The sequence below is a fragment of the Talpa europaea genome (assembly GCF_964194135.1).
Source record: "Talpa europaea genome assembly, chromosome: 8".
NCBI classification, from domain to species: Eukaryota; Metazoa; Chordata; class Mammalia; order Eulipotyphla; family Talpidae; genus Talpa; species Talpa europaea.
In genome coordinates, this window is record NC_140075.1 from 62,073,992 (window position 1) to 62,087,477 (window position 13,486).

Consider the following 13,486-nt stretch of genomic DNA (forward strand, 5'->3'; position numbering starts at 1 on the left):
GTTTTGTTTTGTTTTGTTTCTGGTTTTGTTTTTTTGCATCTTCCCTGCCTGCTTACCTAATTCCTACCTTCCCTGTAGTTACTCTGGGAAACCTTTCCTAACACCTCCTGCCCAAATTCCACACGTGTCAGAGGAGGAGAGACCTGTCCTCCCAGCCCCCCGCTTGTCCACCTCTGTTCTTTTTTTTCCCCAAAGATTTATTCATTTATACATACAAGAGCTGGGGTACAGGCCAATGATGCGGGGGTAGAGGGGTGAAAGGATCCACCAGAGACATAATGGGGAACAGAACAGGCAGACTGACTGAAACACACTGCTGAGGGGAGCGGCAGGTGAGACAGGAGAGGTCCGCTTAGCCGTGTGGGTTGCTCCCTGGCTGGCCAGGGATCGAACTTGCGCTGCAGAGGCTGCAGATTGCCTCATAGTGCGGTGCTTAACCCCATGCGCCACCAGAGAGGCCCTTTTCCTCTGTTTTAATCGTTAACTTAGTGGTTCTTTCTCTACATCTTGAACTCCTTGAAGATAAACTTGCTGCTTCCTGGCCACTTTCCTCTCCACAGTTTGTGGATAAAGGAAGAGAATCTGACTCTGGGAAAAAACTTTTGGAGAAGCCCATCAGTGGTAGACAAGGACTGCAGTTCAGAGAAGGAAGTGGTGCTGACTCCGTGGGGCAGTTGGTTTTATACTTTTGCACACCAGAGCGTCACCGAATTGCCAGCCACGAAGGAGGCATCCAAACTCTGAAGCCAAGCCAATTCTGCCATTTCCTCTCTGTATAACTTAGGCCCAGTGCTTCAGTGTCCCCATCTGCAAAATAGGAACCCCTTCTAGCTAAGAGCTGGGATTATTCTTTCCTGACAGGTTTCTAGGAGGGCCAAGAAGACTAGAATGTGTTGAGGAAGGCCTCTGGCTCACAGTAAATCTAGTCGAGTGAACAGCACATACTGTGCAGATCCTTGCAACTCTGTGGAGAACTCTTCTGTTCGTATTAACATCTGTACAACTCTTGAGGGAACTCTCCTTTCTCTAAAACAAATCTAGCCTTTTCCTCCTCATGTCAGAGGCCTGGGGCAGCACAATCTGGGGAAGGCTCCAGGTGATTTGCAGGATGGCTCTCAGAAGCTTTCAGGGCTGACTCCGCAGTCGCAACTAGTGCTTTGCTGTCCCCTTGTGGCCATGTGGAGGCAGCGTGTGCCCCTGCAGGGTCTGGGGTTCACAGGAGTGTGCACTTCATTGCCTTGCAGAAGCAGCACAGAAAACACCTCGTGTTTGGCCTCCCTGGTGGCACAGGGGTTAAAAACAGCACTATCAGGCTACTACCAGCCACTGCAGCACGAATTCGATCCCCAGCCCCGGCTGGCCAGGGAGCAACCCACATGGTGCAGCAGACCTCTCCTGTCTAGCCAGCTGCTCCCCTCAGCAGTGTGTTTCAGTAGATCTGCCAGTTCTGCTCCCCATTCTCTCTGGTGAATCCTCTCACCCACCCCCACTTCTGGCTTACACCCCAGTTCTTGTTTGCATAAATAAATAAATCTTTTTTTAAAAGAGAAAGAAAAAACACCTCGAGTTTCTTCTGCTGGAATACCTCCCTCCTGCCTCTGCCTGACAAATGCTTCCTCCTCTTTGAAGAATTAGTTGAGAGGGTATCTGCCCCTTGAGACTTTTCTTTTCTCCCCTGGTAGAGTTACTTTGCATATCCTTTGTTCTCCAATAGCATTTCTTTCATATCTTTGAAGTAGCACTTATTATATTGCATTTATTTTTGCGCTTGTTTCCCTGCAAGGCTGTGGGCAGAAACTGAGTCTGATTCATCTTTGGATTTCCGAGAGATATGATGAAGTCGGGACAGAGGGATAATGGAGGCTGGGAGATGAAAGTGAGGAAAGGGTCAAGAAGTAAGGAGAGAGGGTGAAAATAAGAACCATCATATCGAGCACTGCCTTTGTGCACTTTATTTTTTATTATTAATATTTTTTTAATGAGAGTTAATTTTTTTAAGATTTATTCATTTATGAATACAAGAGCTGGGGTATAGGCCAGAGATGTGGGGAGTGAGAGGATTCACCAGAGACAGAGTGGGGAACAGAACAGGCAAATTGACCGAAGTACACTGCTGAGGGGAGCAGTGTGCTGTACAGAAGAGGTCTGCTGCGCCATATGGGAATCTCCCTGGCCAGCCGGGAATCGAACCAGCGTTGCAGAGGCTGCAGACAGTGTCACAGCGCTGTACTCAACCCGCTGCGCCGCCCGGGAGGCCCTACTCCATGCACTTTATACTCACGCAATCCTCTTAGCAAGGTGGTTAGGTGGTAAAGGTGGAATTTGAACCCACGCAGTTAGGTTTCTGGCCAGAGGCTTTAAATCCACCTTGCCACACTGCTTTTTTGGTGCACAGTATGCAGGACAAAGAAACTTAGGATGAAAGATGCTTGTACTGGGAAAGATGAGGATGAGGAGGAAAAGTAGAAACTGAAGAGAGAGTGGGGTGAGGAGAGGATGCAGGAGGTGAGAGTGGTGGAGTTGCAAGAGAATAGAAGTTAGGGTGAGGATGGAAAAGAGAAAGAGGGAGTGGAGCAGGAAATGAGATGGGATGCGGAGAGAAGATGCTGATGAGAAAGAGAGATGAAAGAGAGGGGATAGGGTGTAGCATGTGGGGTGTGGAGAGAGGATGGGGACGAGGCTGGCAGTGCTCTAGGTGGTGTCCCCCTCATTGGCATACCAACCTCTGCTCTGTCACCACTAGTACCCCCATTCCACTCCAAGGTCAGACTCTGAAGGAGCCTTACTACCCCACACTGCAGCAACTGTGAAATAACTGCACCAACCATCCCTCTCTCTGATATACCCTCCTTTCCTGAGGTTCCTGTGTTCAGCTCCCAGCAGCTGGTCCACCAAGTCACTGAAGACCCTCAGGCCTTCCTGCCCCTCCTCTGCCCAGGGCGCCAGGCTCACCTCTCCAACCCCTCTTTTGTAAGGAACTTCTGTTCCCCTTTCCTGTCTGTCCTTTTCCTCCACAGACCTGGTTAAGTCCCAAGCGCAGGTGAGCACTGTGTTTGTTTACTCTCTGGAGCAGCTCAGGAACACCGGAGCACTGAAGGAAATCACCCAGAGGACAGACTGTGGCCACTCTAAAATTGTCATGGTCACTTCAGTTTCGTGTTCCCAAGTCAGAAATCTCAGTTCCCTTGACAGGCTCAGCTAAGCAGTCGGTCACCGCTTTCTCATCTTCTCTCACTGTGAAAACGGCCTCAGCACGCCATACACCCAGTTGTGTTTGGATCCGTATCTTCTGCCCTCCTTCTCTCTTGTTCTGAGAGGAAATGTTCACTTTCTTTGGAAGGTTCCTCCCTTGTTAGAGCCTCTGAATCCCACAGGAGAGATCTGGCTTCAGGTCCTCTCTGACCTCACCACTTACCTCAGTCTAGTAAGTCCCCTGCCTGCGTACAGTTCTCTCTGCTGGGAACCTCCCTTTGCCATACTGACTCCTCCTCACCTTTTACACACCTACTCATCTGTTATTTTCCCAAGAAGACCTTTCTGACCCTCACTTTTGAATCAGGCAGACTCGTTACTCTCTACCACCAGTCACTCCTTTACTTTGGCCACGTAGCACTGCCCAGAATTTAGACTGATATGTTTACTTGTGGTATTACGTTTGTCTGTCACCCTCATTAATCCCATAAACCCCACAAAGGCAGGGACTGTCCCTCCTGTTTGTCCTGTAGCACCTTTGACAAGCAAAGTGCAGGGCCTGGGTTGGTGTTCAGTAAGTATTTGGGGAACAATTAAGAGAATGAAGAGTATGGTGAGAAGGCAGGAGGGTGGTAAAGGAAGAGGGAGGGTAAAGTTGGAAGATGGACGGTAAGGGGCGTAGATGGCAGTGAGAGAAAGGATGGACAAGAGGACAATGTGCAAGGCTGAGGATAGGGGAGGGGCTAGAGAGGCAAGACCAGGGCCTTTGAGCTGGGCCTTCTTGGGCTTCCCAAGGAGCTCTGTCAGCTGGCCATATTACTTGTAAGGTCTGAAGGCAGCACTGGTGGGCAGGGCTAGACTTTATCTTGGGGTACAGTCCTAACCTCAGATGGTGACAGAGCAGGAGCCAGCAGGGGTTTTGCAAACCGTCCCGATTGCAGCAGGCCAGCAGTCTCACTTGGGACGTGTGGGTGGTGCTAAGCTTATCTCCCTAGTACAGTCCTAACCTCAGATGGTGACAAAGCGGGAGCAAGCAGGCGTTTTGCAAACCGTCCCGATTGCAGCAGGGCTGGATGGCCCAGCCAGGGCCACAATACTAGGTGTGGGGGCAACAGAGGTTTGGACAGTGTGGGGCTTCAGGGTGAAGCTTGGTTTGTGGAGTATGGGAGACGGACCCAATCTGTAGGGCTTACCTCTACCTACCTTTGATTCCTGAAGGGGAGGCCATAGCTGTGTAGGTGGACCCCTCTCTGTTAGGAAGCCTTTCCCTCAAATCTCCCTATGTACTCTGAAGCTAGAATTGATGGCTAGTTGCAACCAATTTCCTCTGAAAATACCCCCATCTCTCTCCGTGGGGTAGTTTTTGGGGAATTTCTTATGCACCATGGAGGTTTTTCTGAGACCAGGAAGCAGCTGACAGAGGACAGCCAGGAGCTCTGTCCAGGCTGGACCATTGGCACTTTAGAGCAGCCCAAGCTGAGTTCTGTGAACAGAGGTCTGCTGTCTGGGCACCAGTGAGGTGACAGGAAGTGACTGGCCTGTTGAAGAGGAGGCACACAGACGCTCAGCCCAGCCGATACACCCCCCTCCATCCAAGTCCCCTCACTGGCCTGGGGCAGGGTGGGGGGGGTGGAGGTGAAGAGGCCCCTTTCCACCTCCACAACCCCAACCGGGATCTTGCAACACCGGGATGGGGGCCCTGGGGGCCCAGGCGTGTGGCAATCTGTGGGGGTGGTGTGGGAGGTGTGCACCGAGGTGGGGAAGCGGCTTTCACAAGCAGCCGCCACCCCAGGCTGACCTTGGCAGCCTCACCTTGGGCTGCTTCCTCCCTCTACGTGGTAAGACCAGACAGCCTGCCTTCTCCCCAGCTGCTTTCCTGGGGTCCACGGTTCCATCTCTCAGCTCAGGACACTCTCATCCTCACCCCTTCATAAGTTTTACTTAAGAGCTGTGAATTCTAAAGCAGTAAGAATGCATGTGTGTGCTGTTTGGGCCTTGGTTTGCTGTTTTTCCAGGCCAACACCTTTCCCCAGGCCTGGCAGAGGAGGGGCTAACTGCCCTTGAGGTGCAGCGGGGGACACTTTCCTGCTGCTTCTTTCCCTGGTGGCAGTGAGAGGATGATCTGGGATATGGGACACCTGCGCTCCACCCCACCCCAGTTGCTCAGGGGACAGTCCTTTCCTCAGAGGGACTGAAGAGAGTCATTTGCAGCTCTGCCTGGAAGAAGGGAGGTGTTCTTGCCACCCCCTTCTCCTCCTCAGCTAGCCTGACTGGGCTGACCTTGGCAGCCCAAGCTGCCTGACTACTTAGGGCCTTTGCATTTGCTCTCGCCTGTGCTCACCCTTCCCCCCCAGTTTGGCACATCTGCCTTCTTCTTGAACATTTTTAAATGTCACCTCCTCAGAAAGGCCTTCCTTGATTACCCAGCTAAAATAGCCTCCTTACCTCCTTGTTTATTTAGTCTCCCTAGTGGGCATAGTCAAACAGGGTAATTAATGAATTTAACATAGAGGTGCTTTCTAGAGGTGTGAACGAACCGGATTAAGGAAAAGCAACAAGCAGTGGTGAAGCAGGCAGGAGTCCCATGGGTGGGAGCTGTGGGGAGTACTTGTATGGTGGGGTATTGGGGGATAGATATCTACCTTTGTCTCCTGCTGCCCTCCCTTTGCCTGGAATACAGCAGGACACCCACTGGGCAGGAAGTCGCCTTAGTGGGGTGGAGGGGCAGGGAAGACCCTCAGCACATTTGTTCATGGCCTTTTTTTACCAACCCCTTCAGCACCTTGCAAGAGCCTGGCATGGAGAAGATGTTAAACAAATACTTGTTGAATAAATTGCTTTGGCCCAACCAGTTGAAGTCAAGTTAAAAGACTCATTCATAAAGGGTGTCTTCTGGCTGCCTGGCATCTCCCTGGGATATGCTCTGCCGTAGAGGCGCTCTTCTCACCATGGGTCTGCGGTGCTTCTGCACCCTCGGTGCCAGCCTTCACCAGGCCCCCATGGGAAGGGAGGGGCCTGAGATATCATACAGTCCAGAGCTGTGGGAAAGTACTTAGGGGTGGATGCTGAAGCAACCTAGGTCCCATCACCCAGAACCTTGAAAATAAGTCAAAGGCCAGGGCCTCCCTGCTGGCACAGGGGTTAAAGTCAGCACTATGAAGCTGTGGGCAGCTACTGTGGCATGAGTTCGATCCCCAGCCAGGGAGCTGACCCACATGGCGCAGCAGACCTCTCCTGACTCACCTGCTGCTCCCCTCAGCAGTGTATTTCATTGGATCCACCAGTTCTGCTTCCCATTCTCTCTCTGGTGAATCCTCTCACCCCCACGCCTCTGGCCTACACCCCAGTTCTTGTATGCATAAATAAATCTTTAAAAAAAAATAAGTCAAGGGCCAGTGGTCTTCGGTGGAGAGGAGGAAATCCGGGGGTTGAGTCACTCACCGTGTTCTGTACAAACCTCCCTTATGCAACCCATTCCCCTGGGCTAAAAGGAAGGTTCAGGATTCTCCCAGGTTTCCACAAAGGGGGCACCTCCCCCTCTGACTCAGGTGCCTGGTCAGGGGAATAAACCATCTATCCAGGTTGGGATCTATACATTCACCAGACCCGGGGCAGCAAGATCCAAGGCACAGAAGTGGGGAGATGATAACTGAGAGACTCAGAGGCAAAGGCAGGAGAGGGACTGAGTTCAGATGGGGACAGCTCTGACATGGGAGGGAGATGGGGGTGTAGAAAAGGGGGGGGGGGAGAGAAAGAGCAAATAAGAGTGTGCTGGGAGGATCCTGACTCTGGGTCTCTCCCTCTCTGAAATGTATCCCCAACTCGGCCTTTCTCTGAAGCATATAGGGGACTAACCCTTATTATGTTCTGGGTCTCAGTCCCAGAACTCAGGCAATGCCTGATTATTTATTGTATGGGGTTATCAGTCAACCTAGTGCAAAACACAGAGGAGTAGAGAGACCGAGGAAGGGACAGAAGGTTTCTTGTCCCCTCTGGCCCTCAGCCCCTTTATCAAATGTGGCTCACTCTATCTTGCCTGTCTGAGAACAAAGTCCACCAGATGATCTCTTGAGTTCTCTTGCAGCACCTCCTGAGATTTGTAATTTTATGGGGTTCATTTTGGTTCTACTCTAACCAATAGGGTAGAACAAGGTAAGTCCCTGCCCCTCTCTGAAGCCTCAGTTTCCTTGCCTGCAAAATGAGACGTTCAGAGGAGATCTCTGAGGTCCTTTCAGTTCTAGAAAATGGGAATAAGCACACATATTCCTGTTTACCGTGTCCTGTTTTCTGTGAACATAACTCTACTATGAGGCCACCAGACTCCCATTTTGCAGATGAGGAAACTGATGCATGGAGAGAAGTAAGATCTTGCTTAAGATCACACAGCTAGTAAGCCGCAGACAGGATCCACTCCAGCTCTCTAGCAGTGCCTGTCACGCTCTTGGGCTAGACTTCTTTTTTTTTTTTTTTTAAAGATTCATTTATTTATGCATACAAGAACTGGGGTGTAAGCCAGAGGCATGGAGGGTGAGAGGATTCACCAGAGAGAGCGGGGAGCAGAACAGGCAGATCTATTAAAATACACTGCTGAGGGGAGCAGCAGGCAAGACAGGAGAGGTATGCTGCACCGTGTGGATAGCTCCCTAGCCTGCGGGGGATTGAACTCATGCTGCAGTGGCTGGGGACAGCTTGATAGTGCTGTCTTTAACCCCTGCACCACCAGGGAGGCTCTTGGACTAGACCTCTAAGAAAAGGAAAACACTTCCAACCTGGGGCTTTGCTGGCACCAGTGAATTGTCAACCTCATGGTCAGTTTTTTCAGGTACAAACTGGTTTTGAGGTCATTTGCAAGTGATTTGTTCCCTAAGCACTCAGATTCTTAAGCTTTGGGGAACCTGAGCCCAGGAAATAAGGGCTAAAGATGGGAGCAGGTTGATGGAAACCTGGGGGGAGGGGTTCAATCTTATAGCTGAGGCAGTGGAACTGAAGAGAAGGCATCAAGGCTGGATCAAGTGCTAAGGGGCCATAGATATGTCAAGCCATCTGGAATTTTCTCTTGGTCACCTGGGGCCAGAGCTCCCAGAACTTTACCTCCAGGTAAAAGAGCAGGGCAGGGTCAACAGGCCTGACATACTGGACTGGGTGGGGTCTCCCCACAAGCTACAGAGCTCTGTTAGGATGGTATCCAGAAGCCAGTTCAATGGGGTAGAGAGGGGAGATGACCTCAGTGTCCAGAAGGGCAGAGTGGGCCCAGGGTGGGGGTGGGAGGAGAGCACAGTGCCTGAGTGATGTGTTAGGGAAGGGCTGTGAGCAGAATATCTTGAGAATATTTCCAAATATTAAGGCATGAAACTAGAGGTGTGCTGACCCAGCCACATGCATTCCCTACCCTTGGAGTACCCCCAAGCCACACATACACTGTATAGCCCCAGCACCAAGTCATAGTGCAATTTTATTCAGCCACAGAATTAATATGCTAGGTTCTGCCCCCCTCCCACCCCCCCCTCCCCACTGTTGCCACCCGTTGCCATTTGTCCATGGTCTATGTCTCAGGCTCCGCCTGTGAGGGGACCTAGGGCCCCAACAGGGAGGGGATCCTCAGGATTGGACCAGACAGGGAGCCAGTGCACAATCCACCAGCCAGGCTCAGCTGCAGCCCCCCACACCCTTGATGAGGTTGGCAGCCTCAGGAATCTGGCGGAAGAGGTTGCGAAGGGTGTCCAGCTCCTGGGTGAGTTGCTCCACGCGTGTGCGGAGGCGCTCGTTCTCAGCCATGTACTCCAGCACCTTCTGCTGCGTCTCGAGAATGCGCCTTTTGGCCTTGTCTCGGCTCTTGCGCACCGCGATGTTGTTCCGCTCGCGCCGCAGCCGGTACTCCAGACTGTCTTTGTTCACCGCCTTCTTGCCCTTGTGTGAGGGGCCAGCTGGGGAGGGCGCCTTGAGAAGGGGGCTGCAGGGGGCTGCTGCGGAGGCCAGAGGGGCCTAGAAAGGAAGGCAAGGGTCTGGGTGAGGCTGAAGCAGGGTGGAGGCAAGACGGGAATCCAGCGGCCACACTTGGGCATCAGAGGGATAAAGATACAGAGCCAGCTCCTGGCTCCCAGGTCAGAAGAGCCACTGCAGGGCCAGGCGTTCAGGGTCTCCTGCTCTGACCCCAGCTTCCTTTGGTGCTCCCTCACCTTGTATGGGTGCTTTCCTCCTAACAAGCTGGAATCTCTAGGTCTACATCAGTGGTGATTACCTCTTTTAGAAGCAGGTGGCAGAGAAACAAGAGTAAAGGGCTGGTGGGCAGCAGAGAAGCTAGTGGAAGGCCCGTCAGGGCACGTCAGTTGGCTACAGGAGCTGCTGGACAAGTTGGGTGCCAGCCACAAGGTGAGGTTCAGGCTGGGAGTAAAATCACAAAGAAGCAAAGGGGTCACGGTTGGGTGGTGAGCACAGAGGGCTCAGGGCTGCCTCAGCTGCACAAAGCAAAACCAAACACAGCCCCATAGCGTCAGTGGGCAGCTCACAGTCCCCCCATCCACATGGGTGTCTCTCCAGCCCTGGGTGGCAGGGAGGAGAATGGATCTGCTCTTACCTTGAGGACGCGCAGGGGCTGGTTGGATGTCGCCAGGGCCGGGGGCAGGTGCATGGCAGTCTGCCCACAGTGTGCCACCTGGTACTGAAGAGGGTTGTAGGTGCCACGGCTGGCCCCCCGGCTGCCCTCTGGCCCTCGGGGCTCCTCCTTTACAGCCACGGCCCTGGGGTCGTAGCTCCCTGGGCTGCTGTAGATGCCAGGTCCCAGCGTCTTCCTGTCAGGGCCGAAGGTATGTGGGGGGTAGGCAAAGGGCCGAGGGTCAGGTGGCAGGTAGTGGGGGAAGGCAGGCGTTCCGGGGCCCTTGAGACCTCGGGTCTCAGATGCCGGCTTCACTGCGAAGAGGTCTGAGAGGAGCTGCTCCTCCCCAGACTCGATATAGGCAGAGAGGTCAATGGAAGCCTCATGCTCACACATGTCCCCTAGCTCCCCAGGCCCCGAGCGGCCCCCTGAGAACTCCAGAGGCGGCTGGCCAGCCCGGGGCTCACACTCATAGTAGGTCCCGTGGGACATGGCTGGCCCGCCCCCTCGGCTCCCCGCCCCCGCTACCCTGCTCTTGGGGCACCCTTCTGGATGCTCCCCTGCCCTTTCTATCTCCCCCAGCCCTAGATCTGCCCTAGATCTGCCCTCTCTGCTGTCTTCTGTCACACACTCCCGTGTGGCTCTCCTCCCTCCTCTGCTGTTTCCTTTTCCTTCCTCTGTAGTCAATGCCTCTTTTTTCTTCCCTTTTTTCCCCTCTCTCCTGGGGTGACTCAGGGAGGGGCAGGGTGCAACCCGAGGGAGGGATGTAGGCTTAGAGAAATAGGGCTCCCAGCCTAGTTAGCAGGTGGGGGCGCGCTTGGGTTATGGTCCAAGCCAGGGTTCCAAAGTGCTAGGAGGTGATGCTTCTGGGAATGTCTGCCCCTCCTGCTGAGTCCAGGGGGTCCAGAGGTCTCCTCCCTCCAATTTCCAGCGTTCTGTGCAGAATGAAGTGCCAAATCAGAATGAAGGGAGAAAAGCCTTTTCCAGGGCCGACCCCCAGGCTTGTCTGAGCTCCTCCCTTGACACACCTCCCTCTGGGTCCCCCACAGTGCTGAGCTCCACCTACCCCCAAGGGTAGCCCCACCTCCCAGGGCGTTCTCCAGGGTGTAGGTCAGGGGGTGTTGTTGAGTAGTTTAGGAATTAGTGATAGATTCTGGGAATAGGCCATACATAGTGGCCTGTGTCGTGGCCCAAAGCATGCTCATTTGCTAAGATTTTGCATGAGGTCTGTGCCATGGCCCAAATCCTCACGTGTTTCCAGCCCTGGCTAGCTTTAGCAACCTGGCACAGTCCCCAACTGCCTGGCTTGGCTGGTCAGGACTTGGGCCCTGTGCCTCAGGCTCAGGCAGGCTGTTTAGCCCAGGAGCTGACAGCCGCCTTCCCCTGGTGGCTTCAGTGCCTCTCCTCCAGGCCCTGTGCTGCCAGAGCCTCAGTCTGGCGCTCTGCCACATTTCCTGTGCCCAGCACAGGGCTTAGGCATTGGCTGCAGCTTGCTTTGCTCTTTCCTTCTACATGGCCGTTCTCTGACCTCGATGCATGTCTCTTGGGTCCACTTCCTCTTATGAGGCTTGAGAACCCTTCTCTTTTGTCATCATCTCTTCCTGGAGCTCTGTTTCAGGGTGTCTAGGAGAAGCCCAGGGCTCATCTCTGCATTTTTTGTTCTCGTGAGCAGGTGTGTGTGTGTGTGTGTGTGTGTGTGTGTGTGGTGGGGGGAGTCCTCCCTTCCCTTTCCTTTTTCCTTTGGGAACTCCCTGCCCCCCTCTGGCAGAGGCCCAGGCTGTGGCCTTGCTTTTGCTTGTCAAATTTAATCTACAAAAGCAACTTGAGGTTCAGTGAAAAGGAGAGGACACTGGTTCCTGCTGTTGGGCCCTGTGGGGGCAGGTATCTTAAGTCAGGCACACCAAGGCCTGGCCATAGTGGGGCATAAACAGAGGGGATATATGTGGCATCAAAGACTAAAATAAAAGATGCAAATACAAACAGGGCTGCCTATAGGCAGGCAAGTTACTACTCTTAGAGTCTCCCAAAAGCATTCTATGCATGATCTGAGCTACTTTTTCTGAAATTCTGACCTGGAATACAGAGACTTGTATGTGTGCACCAGAGAGAGATCTCAGTCACCAGGTGGGGAGATTTCTGCTTGCTCACCATTTTGTTTTATTTATTTTTTAAGATTTATTCATGCATACAAGAACTGGGGTACAGGCCAGAGGTGTGTGTAGGGGGAGTGAGAGGATTCACCAGAGACAGAGTGGGAAGCAGAACAGGCAGATGGACTGAAATACACTGCCTAGGGGAGCAGCGGGGAGTCAGGAGAGGTCTGCTGCACCATGTGGGTATCTACCTGGCCGGGGATCGAACTCATGCTGCAGGGGCTGTGGCCAGCTTCGCAGTGCTGTGCTTAACCCCTCGCGCCACCAAGGAGGCCCTTTGCTCACCATTTTAAAGGACACTGTGGCAAACAAGTACCAAAGCAAGCTGAACTGCTTTAGTTTTATGGCACTGTCTTGTCAACCACCAGGTGGCAATATTGCTTCAAACGCTGATTTTGAATGAGGGTAGTGGTGAGGAAGATGGTGGACAGCAGAGGGCAGCTTTCTAGGGCCCTGGCACCAGGCAACTTGCCGCTGGACTTCCAGAAGGTGGAAGAGGACACATGGTGGGAATGGGGCTTGCAGTACAGTTTCAACCACCAATCTGGGAGTTGTCAGGGAGAGTGGGTAGACGAGAATCAGCTGCCAGGGCCTATCTCAATGAGGAATAATTCTATCCCATGGGGCCTTCCTGGTGCCCTAGGGGTTGTCTCAACACTATCATCACAAACCTGAGTTAGATCCCTGGCCAGGGAGCTGACCCACATGGCACAGCAGACCTCTCTTGTCTCTCCCGCTGCTCCCCTCAGCAGTGTATTTCAGTAGATCTGCCTGTTCTGCTCCTACCTCTCTCTGGTGAATCCTCTCACCACCCCCCTCCACCTCTGGCTTACACCCCAGTTCTTTTTTTTTTAATCCATTTATGCATACAAGAGCTGGGGTGTAAACAAAGCTAAAAAAGACAATTATAAATCATAGACACACTGCAGGGGAGGAGGAGGGAGAGGGATCAGAAGGAGGGAGGGAGGAGCACAGGGGACTGAGGTGATGGTGCACGGGTGCCTTGGGGAAGGAGACTCTATGGGGGCTACACCTGAGGGGCTGGGGGAAGCAAATATTGTTTAAAAACGAACAATGATGTTAAAAAATAAAATATAATATAATTTTTTAAAAGTGAAAAAAAAAAAAAAGAGCTGGGGCATAGGCCAGAGGTTGGGGGAGGGGTGAGAGGATTCACCAGAGATGGAGTGGGGAGCAGAACAGGCAGATCTACTGAAATACACTGCTGAGGGGAGCAGCGGGCAAGACAGGAGAGGTCTGCTATGCCATGCGGCTTAGCTCCCTAGCCTAGGGAACTTGTGCTGCAGTGGCTGCAGATAGCTTGATAACACCAACACTTTAACTGCTGTGCCACCAGAGAGGCCCACCCACCCCAGTTCTTCTTCATAAAAATAATAATAATTAAAAAACTCTATCCCCTCTTAAGTTTGAAATAATGGTTAAGGCCTTGCATTTTCTGGTGTGCTTTTTCAGTTATTGAAAATTATACTTTTCCATTCTATCCATTTCCCTGTGAGCTAACCAGGAAGGTGAGCAAGGAAACCCAGTA

At 52.6% G+C, this 13,486-nt stretch overlaps 1 protein-coding gene across 1 annotated transcript; it reads right to left on the reverse strand.

Moving 5' to 3' along the window:
* Positions 1-8,812: 8,812 nt before the first annotated feature.
* On the reverse strand, positions 8,813-10,276 carry CEBPE (CCAAT enhancer binding protein epsilon; the record flags this gene model as incomplete). The annotated part of the gene is made up of 2 exons (XM_084240553.1): positions 8,813-9,174; positions 9,767-10,276. The coding sequence occupies 2 exons, from the start codon at positions 10,274-10,276 to the stop codon at positions 8,839-8,841; spliced, it is 846 nt and encodes a 281-aa protein (XP_084096679.1). The 3' UTR covers positions 8,813-8,838.
* Positions 10,277-13,486: the final 3,210 nt, after the last annotated feature.